This window comes from Chanodichthys erythropterus, chromosome 10, assembly GCF_024489055.1.
Source record: "Chanodichthys erythropterus isolate Z2021 chromosome 10, ASM2448905v1, whole genome shotgun sequence".
NCBI classification, from domain to species: domain Eukaryota; kingdom Metazoa; phylum Chordata; class Actinopteri; order Cypriniformes; family Xenocyprididae; genus Chanodichthys; species Chanodichthys erythropterus.
In genome coordinates this window covers 28930737-28949033 of record NC_090230.1, presented here as the reverse complement: position 1 = coordinate 28949033, position 18297 = coordinate 28930737, and the positions used below count along the sequence as shown (strand labels likewise).

General features: G+C 44.1%; 1 protein-coding gene across 1 annotated transcript; it reads right to left on the bottom strand.

The window, feature by feature from the left end:
- Window positions 1-16596: 16596 nt before the first annotated feature.
- ora2 (olfactory receptor class A related 2) lies at window positions 16597-17529 on the bottom strand. The gene has a single exon (XM_067397025.1). It carries the CDS (start codon window positions 17527-17529, stop codon window positions 16597-16599), a length of 933 nt encoding a protein of 310 aa, XP_067253126.1.
- Window positions 17530-18297: the final 768 nt, after the last annotated feature.

Below are 18297 nucleotides of genomic sequence, written 5' to 3'. Positions count from 1 at the left end.
ATTGTTCATCAGTGTTCCTCAGTGCAGTGTTTATCAGTGTCCCTCAGTGCAGTGTTTATCAGTGTTCCTCAGTGCATTGTTCATCAGTGTTCCTCAGTGCATTGTTCATCAGTGTTCCTCAGTGCAGTGTTTATCAGTGTTCCTCAGTGCATTATCAGTGTTCCTCAGTGCATTGTTTATCAGTGTTCCTCAGTGCAGTGTTCATCAGTGTTCTTCAGTGCAGTGTTCATCAGTGTTCCTCAGTGCAGTGTTCATCAGTGTTCCTCAGTGCATTATCAGTGTTCCTCAGTGCAGTGTTTATCAGTGTTCCTCAGTGCAGTGTTTATCAGTGTTCCTCAGTGCATTGTTCATCAGTGTTCCTCAGTGCATTATCAGTGTTCCTCAGTGCAGTGTTTATCAGTGTTCCTCAGTGCATTGTTCATCAGTGTTCCTCAGTGCATTATCAGTGTTCCTCAGTGCATTGTTTATCAGTGTTCCTCAGTGCAGTGTTCATCAGTGTTCTTCAGTGCAGTGTTCATCAGTGTTCTTCAGTGCAGTGTTCATCAGTGTTCCTCAGTGCAGTGTTTATCAGTGTTCCTCAGTGCAGTGTTCATCAGTGTTCTTCAGTGCAGTGTTCATCAGTGTTCCTCAGTGCAGTGTTCATCAGTGTTCTTCAGTGCAGTGTTTATCAGTGTTCCTCAGTGCAGTGTTCATCAGTGTTCTTCAGTGCAGTGTTTATCAGTGTTCCTCAGTGCAGTGTTTATCAGTGTTCCTCAGTGCAGTGTTTATCAGTGTTCCTCAGTGCAGTGTTCATCAGTGTTCTTCAGTGCAGTGTTTATCAGTGTTCATTAGTGTCCATCAGTGCATTGTTCATCAGTGTTCATCAGTGCAGTATTCATCAGTGCAGTGTTTATCAGTGTTCAGCAGTGTTCATCAGTGCAGTGTTCATTAGTGTTCATTAGTGTCCATCAGTGCAGTGTTCATTAGTGTTCATCAGTGTCCATGAGTGCAGTGTTCCTCAGTGTTCCTCAGTGTTCCTCAGTGTTCCTCAGTGTTCCTCAGTGCTCCTCAGTGCTCCTCAGTGCTCCTCAGTGCTCCTCAGTGCTCCTCAGTGCTCCTCAGTGCTCCTCAGTGCTCCTCAGTGCATTGTTTATCAGTGTTCCTCAGTGCATTGTTTATCAGTGTTCCTCAGTGCATTGTTTATCAGTGTTCCTCAGTGCATTGTTTATCAGTGTTCCTCAGTGCATTGTTTATCAGTGTTCCTCAGTGCATTGTTTATCAGTGTTCCTCAGTGCATTGTTTATCAGTGTTCCTCAGTGCATTGTTTATCAGTGTTCCTCAGTGCATTGTTTATCAGTGTTCTTCAGTGCAGTGTTCATTAGTGTTCATCAGTGTTCATCAGTGCAGTATTCATCAGTGCAGTGTTTATCAGTGTTCATTAGTGTCCATCAGTGCAGTATTCATCAGTGCAGTGTTTATCAGTGTTCATTAGTGTCCATCAGTGCATTGTTCATCAGTGTTCATCAGTGCAGTGTTTATCAGTGTTTATCAGTGTTTATCAGTGTTTATCAGTGTTTATCAGTGTTCATCAGTGTTCATCAGTGCAGTGTTCATTAGTGTTCATTAGTGTCCATCAGTGCAGTGTTCATTAGTGTTCATCAGTGTCCATGAGTGCAGTGTTCCTCAGTGTTCCTCAGTGTTCCTCAGTGTTCCTCAGTGTTCCTCAGTGTTCCTCAGTGTTCCTCAGTGTTCCTCAGTGTTCCTCAGTGTTCCTCAGTGCTCCTCAGTGCTCCTCAGTGCTCCTCAGTGCTCCTCAGTGCTCCTCAGTGCTCCTCAGTGCTCCTCAGTGCATTGTTTATCAGTGTTCCTCAGTGCATTGTTTATCAGTGTTCCTCAGTGCATTGTTTATCAGTGTTCCTCAGTGCATTGTTTATCAGTGTTCCTCAGTGCATTGTTCATCAGTGTTCCTCAGTGCATTGTTCATCAGTGTTCCTCAGTGCATTGTTCCTCAGTGTTCCTCAGTGCAGTGTTTATCAGTGTTCTTCAGTGCAGTGTTTATCAGTGTTCCTCAGTGCAGTGTTCATCAGTGTTCTTCAGTGCAGTGTTTATCAGTGTTCCTCAGTGCAGTGTTCATCAGTGTTCTTCAGTGCAGTGTTTATCAGTGTTCCTCAGTGCAGTGTTTATCAGTGTTCCTCAGTGCAGTGTTCATCAGTGTTCTTCAGTGCAGTGTTTATCAGTGTTCATTAGTGTCCATCAGTGCATTGTTCATCAGTGTTCATCAGTGCAGTATTCATCAGTGCAGTGTTTATCAGTGTTCATCAGTGTTCATCAGTGCAGTGTTCATTAGTGTTCATTAGTGTCCATCAGTGCAGTGTTCATTAGTGTTCATCAGTGTCCATGAGTGCAGTGTTCCTCAGTGTTCCTCAGTGTTCCTCAGTGTTCCTCAGTGTTCCTCAGTGCTCCTCAGTGTTCCTCAGTGTTCCTCAGTGTTCCTCAGTGCTCCTCAGTGCTCCTCAGTGCTCCTCAGTGCTCCTCAGTGCTCCTCAGTGCATTGTTTATCAGTGTTCCTCAGTGCATTGTTTATCAGTGTTCCTCAGTGCATTGTTTATCAGTGTTCCTCAGTGCATTGTTTATCAGTGTTCCTCAGTGCATTGTTTATCAGTTTTCCTCAGTGCATTGTTTATCAGTGTTCCTCAGTGCATTGTTTATCAGTGTTCCTCAGTGCATTGTTTATCAGTGTTATTCAGTGCAGTGTTCATCAGTGCAGTATTCATCAGTGCAGTGTTTATCAGTGTTCATTAGTGTCCATCAGTGCAGTGTTCATTAGTGTTCATTAGTGTCCATCAGTGCAGTGTTCATTAGTGTCCATCAGTGCAGTGTTCATTAGTGTCCATCAGTGCAGTGTTCATTAGTGTTCATCAGTGTCCATGAGTGCAGTGTTCCTCAGTGTTCCTCAGTGTTCCTCAGTGTTCCTCAGTGTTCCTCAGTGTTCCTCAGTGTTCCTCAGTGTTCCTCAGTGCTCCTCAGTGCTCCTCAGTGCTCCTCAGTGCTCCTCAGTGCTCCTCAGTGCTCCTCAGTGCTCCTCAGTGCTCCTCAGTGCTCCTCAGTGCATTGTTTATCAGTGTTCCTCAGTGCATTGTTTATCAGTGTTCCTCAGTGCATTGTTTATCAGTGTTCCTCAGTGCATTGTTTATCAGTGTTCCTCAGTGCATTGTTTATCAGTGTTCCTCAGTGCATTGTTTATCAGTGTTCCTCAGTGCATTGTTTATCAGTGTTCCTCAGTGCATTGTTTATCAGTGTTCCTCAGTGCATTGTTTATCAGTGTTCCTCAGTGCATTGTTTATCAGTGTTCCTCAGTGCATTGTTTATCAGTGTTCCTCAGTGCATTGTTTATCAGTGTTCCTCAGTGCATTGTTTATCAGTGTTCCTCAGTGCATTGTTTATCAGTGTTCCTCAGTGCATTGTTCATCAGTGTTCCTCAGTGCATTGTTCATCAGTGTTCCTCAGTGCATTGTTCATCAGTGTTCCTCAGTGCAGTGTTTATCAGTGTTCCTCAGTGCAGTGTTTATCAGTGTTCCTCAGTGCATTGTTCATCAGTGTTCCTCAGTGCATTGTTCATCAGTGTTCTTCAGTGCAGTGTTTATCAGTGTTCCTCAGTGCAGTGTTTATCAGTGTTCCTCAGTGCAGTGTTTATCAGTGTTCCTCAGTGCAGTGTTTATCAGTGTTCCTCAGTGCATTGTTTATCAGTGTTCCTCAGTGCATTGTTCATCAGTGTTCTTCAGTGCAGTGTTTATCAGTGTTCCTCAGTGCAGTGTTTATCAGTGTTCCTCAGTGCATTGTTCATCAGTGTTCCTCAGTGCATTGTTTATCAGTGTTCCTCAGTGCATTGTTCATCAGTGTTCTTCAGTGCAGTGTTCTTCAGTGTTCTTCAGTGCAGTGTTTATCAGTGTTCCTCAGTGCAGTGTTTATCAGTGTTCCTCAGTGCAGTGTTTATCAGTGTTCCTCAGTGCAGTGTTTATCAGTGTTCCTCAGTGCATTGTTCATCAGTGTTCCTCAGTGCATTGTTCATCAGTGTTCCTCAGTGCATTATCAGTGTTCCTCAGTGCAGTGTTTATCAGTGTTCCTCAGTGCATTGTTCATCAGTGTTCCTCAGTGCATTATCAGTGTTCCTCAGTGCAGTGTTTATCAGTGTTCCTCAGTGCATTGTTCATCAGTGTTCCTCAGTGCATTATCAGTGTTCCTCAGTGCAGTGTTCATCAGTGTTCCTCAGTGCAGTGTTCATCAGTGTTCTTCAGTGCAGTGTTCCTCAGTGTTCCTCAGTGCAGTGTTCATCAGTGTTCCTCAGTGCAGTGTTCATCAGTGTTCTTCAGTGCAGTGTTTATCAGTGTTCCTCAGTGCAGTGTTCATCAGTGTTCTTCAGTGCAGTGTTTATCAGTGTTCCTCAGTGCAGTGTTTATCAGTGTTCCTCAGTGCAGTGTTCATCAGTGTTCTTCAGTGCAGTGTTTATCAGTGTTCCTCAGTGCAGTGTTTATCAGTGTTTATCAGTGTTCCTCAGTGCATTATCAGTGTTCCTCAGTGCAGTGTTTATCAGTGTTCCTCAGTGCATTATCAGTGTTCCTCAGTGCATTGTTTATCAGTGTTCCTCAGTGCAGTGTTCATCAGTGTTCTTCAGTGCAGTGTTCATTAGTGTTCCTCAGTGCAGTGTTCCTCAGTGCAGTGTTCCTCAGTGCAGTGTTCCTCAGTGCAGTGTTCCTCAGTGCAGTGTTCATCAGTGTTCCTCAGTGCATTATCAGTGTTCCTCAGTGCAGTGTTTATCAGTGTTCCTCAGTGCAGTGTTTATCAGTGTTCCTCAGTGCATTGTTCATCAGTGTTCCTCAGTGCATTATCAGTGTTCCTCAGTGCAGTGTTTATCAGTGTTCCTCAGTGCATTGTTCATCAGTGTTCCTCAGTGCATTATCAGTGTTCCTCAGTGCATTGTTTATCAGTGTTCCTCAGTGCAGTGTTCATCAGTGTTCTTCAGTGCAGTGTTCATCAGTGTTCCTCAGTGCAGTGTTCATCAGTGTTCCTCAGTGCAGTGTTTATCAGTGTTCCTCAGTGCAGTGTTCATCAGTGTTCTTCAGTGCAGTGTTCATCAGTGTTCCTCAGTGCAGTGTTCATCAGTGTTCTTCAGTGCAGTGTTTATCAGTGTTCCTCAGTGCAGTGTTCATCAGTGTTCTTCAGTGCAGTGTTTATCAGTGTTCCTCAGTGCAGTGTTTATCAGTGTTCCTCAGGGCAGTGTTTATCAGTGTTCCTCAGTGCAGTGTTCATCAGTGTTCTTCAGTGCAGTGTTTATCAGTGTTCATTAGTGTCCATCAGTGCATTGTTCATCAGTGTTCATCAGTGCAGTATTCATCAGTGCAGTGTTTATCAGTGTTCAGCAGTGTTCATCAGTGCAGTGTTCATTAGTGTTCATTAGTGTCCATCAGTGCAGTGTTCATTAGTGTTCATCAGTGTCCATGAGTGCAGTGTTCCTCAGTGTTCCTCAGTGTTCCTCAGTGTTCCTCAGTGTTCCTCAGTGTTCCTCAGTGTTCCTCAGTGTTCCTCAGTGTTCCTCAGTGTTCCTCAGTGTTCCTCAGTGTTCCTCAGTGCTCCTCAGTGCTCCTCAGTGCATTGTTCATCAGTGTTCCTCAGTGCATTGTTCATCAGTGTTCCTCAGTGCATTGTTCATCAGTGTTCCTCAGTGCATTATCAGTGTTCCTCAGTGCAGTGTTTATCAGTGTTCCTCAGTGCAGTGTTTATCAGTGTTCCTCAGTGCAGTGTTTATCAGTGTTCCTCAGTGCATTGTTCATCAGTGTTCCTCAGTGCATTATCAGTGTTCCTCAGTGCAGTGTTTATCAGTGTTCCTCAGTGCATTATCAGTGTTCCTCAGTGCATTATCAGTGTTCCTCAGTGCATTGTTTATCAGTGTTCCTCAGTGCAGTGTTCATCAGTGTTCTTCAGTGCAGTGTTCATCAGTGTTCCTCAGTGCAGTGTTCCTCAGTGCAGTGTTCCTCAGTGCAGTGTTCCTCAGTGCAGTGTTCATCAGTGCAGTGTTCATCAGTGTTCCTCAGTGCATTATCAGTGTTCCTCAGTGCAGTGTTTATCAGTGTTCCTCAGTGCATTGTTCATCAGTGTTCCTCAGTGCATTATCAGTGTTCCTCAGTGCAGTGTTTATCAGTGTTCCTCAGTGCATTGTTCATCAGTGTTCCTCAGTGCATTATCAGTGTTCCTCAGTGCATTGTTTATCAGTGTTCCTCAGTGCAGTGTTCATCAGTGTTCTTCAGTGCAGTGTTCATCAGTGTTCCTCAGTGCAGTGTTCATCAGTGTTCCTCAGTGCAGTGTTTATCAGTGTTCCTCAGTGCAGTGTTCATCAGTGTTCTTCAGTGCAGTGTTCATCAGTGTTCCTCAGTGCAGTGTTCATCAGTGTTCTTCAGTGCAGTGTTTATCAGTGTTCCTCAGTGCAGTGTTCATCAGTGTTCTTCAGTGCAGTGTTTATCAGTGTTCCTCAGTGCAGTGTTTATCAGTGTTCCTCAGTGCAGTGTTTATCAGTGTTCCTCAGTGCAGTGTTCATCAGTGTTCTTCAGTGCAGTGTTTATCAGTGTTCATTAGTGTCCATCAGTGCATTGTTCATCAGTGTTCATCAGTGCAGTATTCATCAGTGCAGTGTTTATCAGTGTTCAGCAGTGTTCATCAGTGCAGTGTTCATTAGTGTTCATTAGTGTCCATCAGTGCAGTGTTCATTAGTGTTCATCAGTGTCCATGAGTGCAGTGTTCCTCAGTGTTCCTCAGTGTTCCTCAGTGTTCCTCAGTGTTCCTCAGTGTTCCTCAGTGTTCCTCAGTGCTCCTCAGTGCTCCTCAGTGCTCCTCAGTGCTCCTCAGTGCTCCTCAGTGCTCCTCAGTGCTCCTCAGTGCTCCTCAGTGCTCCTCAGTGCTCCTCAGTGCATTGTTTATCAGTGTTCCTCAGTGCATTGTTTATCAGTGTTCCTCAGTGCATTGTTTATCAGTGTTCCTCAGTGCATTGTTTATCAGTGTTCCTCAGTGCATTGTTTATCAGTGTTCCTCAGTGCATTGTTTATCAGTGTTCCTCAGTGCATTGTTTATCAGTGTTCCTCAGTGCATTGTTTATCAGTGTTCTTCAGTGCAGTGTTCATTAGTGTTCATCAGTGTTCATCAGTGCAGTATTCATCAGTGCAGTGTTTATCAGTGTTCATTAGTGTCCATCAGTGCAGTATTCATCAGTGCAGTGTTTATCAGTGTTCATTAGTGTCCATCAGTGCATTGTTCATCAGTGTTCATCAGTGCAGTGTTTATCAGTGTTTATCAGTGTTTATCAGTGTTTATCAGTGTTTATCAGTGTTTATCAGTGTTTATCAGTGTTTATCAGTGTTTATCAGTGTTTATCAGTGTTTATCAGTGTTCCTCAGTGCATTGTTTATCAGTGTTCCTCAGTGCATTGTTTATCAGTGTTCTTCAGTGCATTGTTCATCAGTGTTCTTCAGTGCAGTGTTCATCAGTGCAGTATTCATCAGTGCAGTGTTTATCAGTGTTCATTAGTGTCCATCAGTGCAGTGTTCATTAGTGTTCATTAGTGTCCATCAGTGCAGTGTTCATTAGTGTTCATCAGTGTCCATGAGTGCAGTGTTCCTCAGTGTTCCTCAGTGTTCCTCAGTGTTCCTCAGTGTTCCTCAGTGTTCCTCAGTGTTCCTCAGTGTTCCTCAGTGTTCCTCAGTGTTCCTCAGTGTTCCTCAGTGTTCCTCAGTGTTCCTCAGTGCTCCTCAGTGCTCCTCAGTGCTCCTCAGTGCTCCTCAGTGCTCCTCAGTGCATTGTTTATCAGTGTTCCTCAGTGCATTGTTTATCAGTGTTCCTCAGTGCATTGTTTATCAGTGTTCCTCAGTGCATTGTTTATCAGTGTTCCTCAGTGCATTGTTTATCAGTGTTCCTCAGTGCATTGTTTATCAGTGTTCCTCAGTGCATTGTTCATCAGTGTTCCTCAGTGCATTGTTCATCAGTGTTCCTCAGTGCATTGTTCATCAGTGTTCCTCAGTGCAGTGTTTATCAGTGTTCCTCAGTGCAGTGTTTATCAGTGTTCCTCAGTGCATTGTTTATCAGTGTTCCTCAGTGCATTGTTTATCAGTGTTCCTCAGTGCATTGTTTATCAGTGTTCCTCAGTGCATTGTTCATCAGTGTTCTTCAGTGCAGTGTTTATCAGTGTTCCTCAGTGCAGTGTTTATCAGTGTTCCTCAGTGCAGTGTTCATCAGTGTTCCTCAGTGCATTGTTCATCAGTGTTCCTCAGTGCATTGTTCATCAGTGTTCCTCAGTGCATTATCAGTGTTCCTCAGTGCAGTGTTTATCAGTGTTCCTCAGTGCATTGTTCATGAGTGTTCCTCAGTGCATTATCAGTGTTCCTCAGTGCAGTGTTTATCAGTGTTCCTCAGTGCATTGTTCATCAGTGTTCCTCAGTGCATTATCAGTGTTCCTCAGTGCATTGTTTATCAGTGTTCCTCAGTGCAGTGTTCATCAGTGTTCTTCAGTGCAGTGTTCCTCAGTGTTCCTCAGTGCAGTGTTTATCAGTGTTCCTCAGTGCAGTGTTCATCAGTGTTCTTCAGTGCAGTGTTTATCAGTGTTCCTCAGTGCAGTGTTCATCAGTGTTCTTCAGTGCAGTGTTTATCAGTGTTCCTCAGTGCAGTGTTCATCAGTGTTCCTCAGTGCAGTGTTTATCAGTGTTCCTCAGTGCAGTGTTTATCAGTGTTCCTCAGTGCAGTGTTCATCAGTGTTCTTCAGTGCAGTGTTTATCAGTGTTCATTAGTGTCCATCAGTGCATTGTTCATCAGTGTTCATCAGTGCAGTATTCATCAGTGTTCATCAGTGTTCATCAGTGCAGTGTTCATTAGTGTTCATTAGTGTCCATCAGTGCAGTGTTCATTAGTGTTCATCAGTGTCCATGAGTGCAGTGTTCCTCAGTGTTCCTCAGTGTTCCTCAGTGTTCCTCAGTGTTCCTCAGTGTTCCTCAGTGTTCCTCAGTGTTCCTCAGTGTTCCTCAGTGCTCCTCAGTGCTCCTCAGTGCTCCTCAGTGCTCCTCAGTGCATTGTTTATCAGTGTTCCTCAGTGCATTGTTTATCAGTGTTCCTCAGTGCATTGTTTATCAGTGTTCCTCAGTGCATTGTTTATCAGTGTTCCTCAGTGCATTGTTTATCAGTGTTCCTCAGTGCATTGTTTATCAGTGTTCCTCAGTGCATTGTTTATCAGTGTTCCTCAGTGCATTGTTTATCAGTGTTCCTCAGTGCATTGTTTATCAGTGTTCCTCAGTGCATTGTTTATCAGTGTTATTCAGTGCAGTGTTCATCAGTGCAGTATTCATCAGTGCAGTGTTTATCAGTGTTCATTAGTGTCCATCAGTGCAGTGTTCATTAGTGTTCATTAGTGTCCATCAGTGCAGTGTTCATTAGTGTCCATCAGTGCAGTGTTCATTAGTGTCCATCAGTGCAGTGTTCATTAGTGTTCATCAGTGTCCATGAGTGCAGTGTTCCTCAGTGTTCCTCAGTGTTCCTCAGTGTTCCTCAGTGCTCCTCAGTGCTCCTCAGTGCTCCTCAGTGCTCCTCAGTGCTCCTCAGTGCTCCTCAGTGCTCCTCAGTGCATTGTTTATCAGTGTTCCTCAGTGCATTGTTTATCAGTGTTCCTCAGTGCATTGTTTATCAGTGTTCCTCAGTGCATTGTTTATCAGTGTTCCTCAGTGCATTGTTCATCAGTGTTCCTCAGTGCATTGTTCATCAGTGTTCCTCAGTGCATTGTTCATCAGTGTTCCTCAGTGCAGTGTTTATCAGTGTTCCTCAGTGCAGTGTTTATCAGTGTTCCTCAGTGCATTGTTTATCAGTGTTCCTCAGTGCATTGTTTATCAGTGTTCCTCAGTGCATTGTTTATCAGTGTTCCTCAGTGCATTGTTCATCAGTGTTCTTCAGTGCAGTGTTTATCAGTGTTCCTCAGTGCAGTGTTTATCAGTGTTCCTCAGTGCAGTGTTCATCAGTGTTCCTCAGTGCATTGTTCATCAGTGTTCCTCAGTGCATTGTTCATCAGTGTTCCTCAGTGCATTGTTCATCAGTGTTCCTCAGTGCATTATCAGTGTTCCTCAGTGCAGTGTTTATCAGTGTTCCTCAGTGCATTGTTCATGAGTGTTCCTCAGTGCATTATCAGTGTTCCTCAGTGCAGTGTTTATCAGTGTTCCTCAGTGCATTGTTCATCAGTGTTCCTCAGTGCATTATCAGTGTTCCTCAGTGCATTGTTTATCAGTGTTCCTCAGTGCAGTGTTCATCAGTGTTCTTCAGTGCAGTGTTCCTCAGTGTTCCTCAGTGCAGTGTTTATCAGTGTTCCTCAGTGCAGTGTTCATCAGTGTTCTTCAGTGCAGTGTTTATCAGTGTTCCTCAGTGCAGTGTTCATCAGTGTTCTTCAGTGCAGTGTTTATCAGTGTTCCTCAGTGCAGTGTTCATCAGTGTTCCTCAGTGCAGTGTTTATCAGTGTTCCTCAGTGCAGTGTTTATCAGTGTTCCTCAGTGCAGTGTTCATCAGTGTTCTTCAGTGCAGTGTTTATCAGTGTTCATTAGTGTCCATCAGTGCATTGTTCATCAGTGTTCATCAGTGCAGTATTCATCAGTGTTCATCAGTGTTCATCAGTGCAGTGTTCATTAGTGTTCATTAGTGTCCATCAGTGCAGTGTTCATTAGTGTTCATCAGTGTCCATGAGTGCAGTGTTCCTCAGTGTTCCTCAGTGTTCCTCAGTGTTCCTCAGTGCTCCTCAGTGCTCCTCAGTGCTCCTCAGTGCTCCTCAGTGCTCCTCAGTGCTCCTCAGTGCTCCTCAGTGCATTGTTTATCAGTGTTCCTCAGTGCATTGTTTATCAGTGTTCCTCAGTGCATTGTTTATCAGTGTTCCTCAGTGCATTGTTTATCAGTGTTCCTCAGTGCATTGTTTATCAGTGTTCCTCAGTGCATTGTTTATCAGTGTTCCTCAGTGCATTGTTTATCAGTGTTCCTCAGTGCATTGTTTATCAGTGTTCCTCAGTGCATTGTTTATCAGTGTTCCTCAGTGCATTGTTTATCAGTGTTCCTCAGTGCATTGTTTATCAGTGTTATTCAGTGCAGTGTTCATCAGTGCAGTATTCATCAGTGCAGTGTTTATCAGTGTTCATTAGTGTCCATCAGTGCAGTGTTCATTAGTGTTCATTAGTGTCCATCAGTGCAGTGTTCATTAGTGTCCATCAGTGCAGTGTTCATTAGTGTCCATCAGTGCAGTGTTCATTAGTGTTCATCAGTGTCCATGAGTGCAGTGTTCCTCAGTGTTCCTCAGTGTTCCTCAGTGTTCCTCAGTGTTCCTCAGTGTTCCTCAGTGTTCCTCAGTGCTCCTCAGTGCTCCTCAGTGCTCCTCAGTGCTCCTCAGTGCTCCTCAGTGCTCCTCAGTGCATTGTTTATCAGTGTTCCTCAGTGCATTGTTTATCAGTGTTCCTCAGTGCATTGTTTATCAGTGTTCCTCAGTGCATTGTTTATCAGTGTTCCTCAGTGCATTGTTTATCAGTGTTCCTCAGTGCATTGTTTATCAGTGTTCCTCAGTGCATTGTTTATCAGTGTTCCTCAGTGCATTGTTTATCAGTGTTCCTCAGTGCATTGTTTATCAGTGTTCCTCAGTGCATTGTTTATCAGTGTTCCTCAGTGCATTGTTTATCAGTGTTCCTCAGTGCATTGTTCATCAGTGTTCCTCAGTGCATTGTTCATCAGTGTTCCTCAGTGCATTGTTCATCAGTGTTCCTCAGTGCATTGTTCATCAGTGTTCCTCAGTGCATTATCAGTGTTCCTCAGTGCAGTGTTTATCAGTGTTCCTCAGTGCATTGTTCATCAGTGTTCCTCAGTGCATTGTTCATCAGTGTTCCTCAGTGCAGTGTTTATCAGTGTTCCTCAGTGCAGTGTTTATCAGTGTTCCTCAGTGCAGTGTTTATCAGTGTTCCTCAGTGCATTGTTTATCAGTGTTCCTCAGTGCATTGTTTATCAGTGTTCCTCAGTGCATTGTTCATCAGTGTTCTTCAGTGCAGTGTTTATCAGTGTTCCTCAGTGCAGTGTTTATCAGTGTTCCTCAGTGCATTGTTCATCAGTGTTCCTCAGTGCATTGTTTATCAGTGTTCCTCAGTGCATTGTTCATCAGTGTTCTTCAGTGCAGTGTTCTTCAGTGTTCTTCAGTGCAGTGTTTATCAGTGTTCCTCAGTGCAGTGTTTATCAGTGTTCCTCAGTGCAGTGTTTATCAGTGTTCCTCAGTGCATTGTTCATCAGTGTTCCTCAGTGCATTGTTCATCAGTGTTCCTCAGTGCATTATCAGTGTTCCTCAGTGCAGTGTTTATCAGTGTTCCTCAGTGCATTGTTCATCAGTGTTCCTCAGTGCATTATCAGTGTTCCTCAGTGCAGTGTTTATCAGTGTTCCTCAGTGCATTGTTCATCAGTGTTCCTCAGTGCATTATCAGTGTTCCTCAGTGCATTGTTTATCAGTGTTCCTCAGTGCAGTGTTCATCAGTGTTCTTCAGTGCAGTGTTCCTCAGTGTTCCTCAGTGCAGTGTTCATCAGTGTTCCTCAGTGCAGTGTTCATCAGTGTTCTTCAGTGCAGTGTTTATCAGTGTTCCTCAGTGCAGTGTTCATCAGTGTTCTTCAGTGCAGTGTTTATCAGTGTTCCTCAGTGCAGTGTTTATCAGTGTTCCTCAGTGCAGTGTTCATCAGTGTTCTTCAGTGCAGTGTTTATCAGTGTTCCTCAGTGCAGTGTTTATCAGTGTTTATCAGTGTTCCTCAGTGCAGTGTTTATCAGTGTTCCTCAGTGCAGTGTTCATCAGTGTTCCTCAGTGCAGTGTTTATCAGTGTTCCTCAGTGCAGTGTTCATCAGTGTTCTTCAGTGCAGTGTTTATCAGTGTTCCTCAGTGCATTGTTTATCAGTGTTCCTCAGTGCATTGTTTATCAGTGTTCCTCAGTGCAGTGTTCATCAGTGTTCTTCAGTGCAGTGTTTATCAGTGTTCCTCAGTGCAGTGTTTATCAGTGTTCCTCAGTGCAGTGTTTATCAGTGTTCCTCAGTGCAGTGTTCATCAGTGTTCCTCAGTGCAGTGTTTATCAGTGTTCCTCAGTGCAGTGTTCATCAGTGTTCTTCAGTGCAGTGTTTATCAGTGTTCCTCAGTGCAGTGTTTATCAGTGTTCCTCAGTGCAGTGTTCATCAGTGTTCCTCAGTGCAGTGTTTATCAGTGTTCCTCAGTGCAGTGTTCATCAGTGTTCTTCAGTGCAGTGTTTATCAGTGTTCCTCAGTGCAGTGTTTATCAGTGTTCCTCAGTGCAGTGTTTATCAGTGTTCCTCAGTGCAGTGTTCATCAGTGTTCCTCAGTGCAGTGTTCATCAGTGTTCCTCAGTGCAGTGTTCATCAGTGTTCCTCAGTGCAGTGTTTATCAGTGTTCCTCAGTGCAGTGTTCATCAGTGTTCTTCAGTGCATTGTTCATCAGTGTTCATCAGTGTTCTTCAGTGCATTGTTCATCAGTGTTCATCAGTGCAGTGTTCATCAGTGCAGTGTTTGTGCTGCTCAAAATCACACAGATATCCAGAGAATTACCAGCCTCAACTGTGTGCTTTTGAGTAAGTCTGTTATCATATTCTCAAGCAACTGAAAAGGGGCGATTCGTGTCGTTTGGGCCACTTGATGACGCTCGATTCACCCTCAACACGTGATTTCCATTTGTGTGTTAAAACAGTTGCTGTCAGACGCCACTGCCTGAGCCAAGAACTTTCAGATAGTCATTTTTAAAAAAATGTCCAGATATGAAAGAGTTCATGTTCACCAACTGTTTTTCAAATACTATGTATTTGGACATACTACTATGTTGGCGTACTGTTTTTCACATACTATATAGTAGGGAAGTACTTGATTTTGGACAAAGTGCAGGATCTCTGATGGGCGGAGACATGTCTGTGAGGGGTGGGGCTTGTTCTGGATCCTTCACCTCCAGACCCACTACCTCCAATGGGCAGGGCTGTGCCTGTAAGGGGGCGGGGCTGGTCTTAACGCGAGCACCTGCAACAGGTATCAGTGCTCAGTCCACAGCAGCTCATCTCAGCACTTCCTTCTTCCTCTTTCTGTAACGGACGGACGTTTTTCTTCTCTGTTTGACGGTAATTAGCAAATGTTTATCAACTCCAGCTTCTATTTATCTATTTGACATTTGTGCCTGTTTTATTTTGGCAGGTAGTTTGACTTTGGACCCGTCAGTCGAAAGGTGAGGAAAAATCTTTTTCAACACTCTTGACAGTGTTATTTTACCAATATCATTGAGATTTTTTTTTATATTTAATTTCAGTCAACATTTGTTTCATGTACTTGTTTTTTTTTTTTTTTTTTTATGGTTTTAGCATAATAACCCTGACCCTTTGAGAGTGTTTATTTCGAGTAAGTGAGTTAAATCTGGAGACATCCTCATCAGACAAAATGACTGATGGATTAAGCAAATTATGTTTCTTTTTAAATAAGAAACGCAGTTTTCTGTGGTTTGGGTGTTTTTAGAGAATGATTGAAGATGGTGTGTGTGTGTGTGTGTGTGTGTGTGTGTGTCTAATCAAGTCAGTTTTATTTATATAGCATATTATACAATACAGATTGTTTCAAAGCAGCTTTACAGTGATAACAGGAAAATGCTGCATTTAGGCTGTTCAGCTGAAGTCAGTTCAGTGTTGATTGTAAAGATCATCAATTATTAAATTACTTCATTTCATCTATACAGCAGTTCTGCAGAAAACAGTGATGTCATCGTCCAGCTCAGTTCAGTTCTCATACAATAGTGTCAGTTCAGTCAGATCAGTAATATTGTTGAATATTAAGTGTCCCAGTCTAAACAAGCCAGAGGCGACAGTCGCAAGACTCCCAAACTCCATCAGGTGACAGAATGGAGGAAAAAAATCCTTTGGAGAAACCAGACTCAGTTCAGTTCTCCTCCGGCCAACAAACAAACACGATGTGATTATGATTCAGGCAGCATCACACAGAATTCAAATATTTATCTTCAATATTCCTTTTGCTTGAAGATTGGATTCATCCCACCGGTATGTAGCCGAAGCTGGTCATAGGGTCTGTGTGGAGGACCTGTCTAGTTTGTGTGGTCTTTTCTGTGTGTGTGTGTGTGTGTGTGTGTGTGTGTGTGTGTGTGTGTGTGTGTGTGTGTGAGAGAGAGAGAGTTTGTTTATATTATGTAACATACGATGTAACATAAACCTGAGTTCACCTACATCGACCAGCCACCGGTCCCCACAATGTAAATTAATTAATAAAAATACTAAATGATGTTTTTGTGAGAAAATAAAGGTGTGCACAGTTTCCAGTGATGGTTAGGTTTAGGTTAGGGGTAGGGAGGACGGTTTGTACAGTATAAAATGCATTGCGGCCTATGAAAAGTCCCCACAATTCACAAAAACAAACGTGCGTGTGTGTGTGTGTGTGTGTGTGTGTGTGTGTGTGTGTGTGTGTGTGTGTGTGTGTGTGTGTGTGTGTGTGTGTGTGTGTGTGTGTGTGTGTGTGTGTGTGTGTGTGTGTGTGTGTATCTGCAGCTGCCACACATCGAGTCTTGCACTGGAGACTCCTCTGATCTCACATACACAGTTCAGAAGAGCTCAGCTCTTACATTTGATTCATTCAGTCATTATTCATCTCCACTCTTTTTGTTTTTACATAGATCACTGGAGCTCTTCTTGCCAGATCCATCCATGCATTGTGCCCTTCATTCCACCGGAGTCTGTAGGGATGGATCAGATTTCAGTGGAATGAAGAACATGACACATGGAGAAAAGCATCTGGGAACCATCCTGAAATAGTGTGTCTGTGGACGAGACCACGTTGTGACCTGTGCTGTTGCCCTGTAGTCTCAGCTGATGTCATTCAACAGTGTTATGATGTTTTTTATTGTGAAAATGCAAAATCTGGACTACAAATAAAAACGATTTGGAAACAAGTCTGACAAAGATATTCATTAGAAATGGTCAGTTTGATATGTTTTTCTGAGAGACAAGCGCCACCTGCTGACAGATTCCTGCACATACAAGTACATTCACAGCACAGAAACAGGACAATCTGTTCTCATCAAATATCTATCTATCTATCTATCTATCTATCTATCTATCTATCTATCTATCTATCTATCTATCTATCTATCTATCTATCTATCTATCTATCTATCTATCTATCTATCTATCTATCTATCTATCTATCTATCTATCTATCTATCTATCTGTATACCGGTATCTATCTATCTTTACATCCATCATTTTCTCTGTCTGTGAAGACTATAACCTTTCATGGCTTTTTTAACATTTTATAAAAAACATTCAAACAAGGCTTTATCAAGTCAATATTCAAAGTTTCTCTTCTCTCAAACTTCACTTTTCCAGTTAAAAACTATTCAGTAACCGAACCTAACAATGCACAACTGCAATGTCCCAACATTATTAAAGACCGCTGACACATATCGAGCCCTTTAAACGTTACATCCATCATGTTTTGTGGTTTATCTCTCTTTGACTGTCCATCGCATCAGACATTTACCACAGTAAACATCAGTCATGGGGCTGAGCAGCGTCCGAGGGCGTCTTTGGCTCTTTGGCTCACTTTCTTGTTTGAGACAATGATCACGAGGGGACTGACGGCGGCGTACAGCGAGGAGAAGAAGATCCTGAGGTCTGAGATGAGCGAGGAGCCCAGCGTCTGAGGCACAGTCAGCGTGTAAACCCACAGTCCGTTGTCCACCCCGTAAAACAGCACGTACAGCGTGACTAAAGTGACAACAGTGACGGCCGCGCGCCGCTCTGCAGACGGGCCCTGTCTAGCCCCGCCGCTCCGCAGAGCCTCCGCCCGCCGGCTGTTGCGGTACAGGAACACCAGGAGGACCAGGCTGGCCGTTGCCATCAGTGCCATGGGCACCACGTCTCTCCCCACCTGGGCCGCTCCGTTGGAGTCCCGCGACAGCCTGGACGGGAAGCTCAGGAAACAGAACTCGACGTTGATGGCGTTCTGTGTGAGTTTGGAGTCGTTGCGGGCCCCTACAGCGAACAGCAGCGGAGCCACGCTCATAGAGGTGTTGATCAGCCATAACGCCAGGAAAATGACTCCCAGGTACTGGCCGACCAGAACACGGACGCCGGCCCAGCGCGAGCCGGGCGGAGCCACGCTCAGGCACTGATACGCGCTCAGCACGAACGTCAGCCAGATGGACAGAGACCTGGACGTGCGGTAGATGAAGATGACCGCCTTACAGCCGGTGTCGTCGAACACGTTGTAGACGCTGAAGGTGGCCAGGACCTCCAGCAGGCAGCGAACGGCCACCACCGCGAGGTTAGCGGATGCCAGGTGCAGCACGATGGCGTCGGCGGGCGAGAGACGGCCCTCGTGATACGCCAGCGAGAGGAAGGCGCAGATGACGATGGTGTTGCCTGGGACGCCTGTCACGGCGAGAGACAGGAAGAGCAGTCCACGTGTCAAAGCGTCCGGGTTCATCTCAACACTGTCAGTGAAACTCCTCTGTTCTTCTGAATGCTTCAGACAGCTGTAGGTAGAAAGATCTCATGCCACATCCGTTTTATAGTCTGGTTGGAGCTGTGGGGACGTTCATGTACGGGACGGTCCAGTGCCTTCAGACCTGAGCTCAATTATGTCAATGATGTGCAGTTGAGTGATCCTGTCACAGACGCAGTGAAACACTTAATTCTCCTGTGGAAATATTCCAGCGAGTGTCAGTTTGTGCTGCAGTTCCAGCTCACAAAACACTTTATAATTTTCCCATTAAATTTTGATTATGTTATTTCTGAAAGTTCTCTGGACATTCTGGCTTTTTAATTGTTTTAAAAATGTTTAAACTTGGTCATATGAACATTAAGGGAACATTCCATTTTATCATCTTCTATCTATCTATCAAACATTATGGGCTAGTTAGTTAGAACATCCAACTAAAACATTTCGGAAAAGAAACGCTCCATGAACAATATACACCGATCAGTCATAACATCATGAGCTCTGACAGGTGAAGTAAATTACACTGATCATGTCTTCATCACGGCTCCTGTTAGTGGGTGGATATATTAGGCTGCAAGTGAACATTTTGTCCTCAAAGTTGATGTTAGAAGCAGGAAAAATGGGCAAGCGTAAGGATTTGAGCGAGTTTGACAAGACCCAAATTGTGATGCTAGAGACTGGGTCAGAGCATCTCCAGAACTGCAGCTCCTGTGGGGTGTTCCCGGTCTGCAGTGGTCAGTATCTATCAAAAGT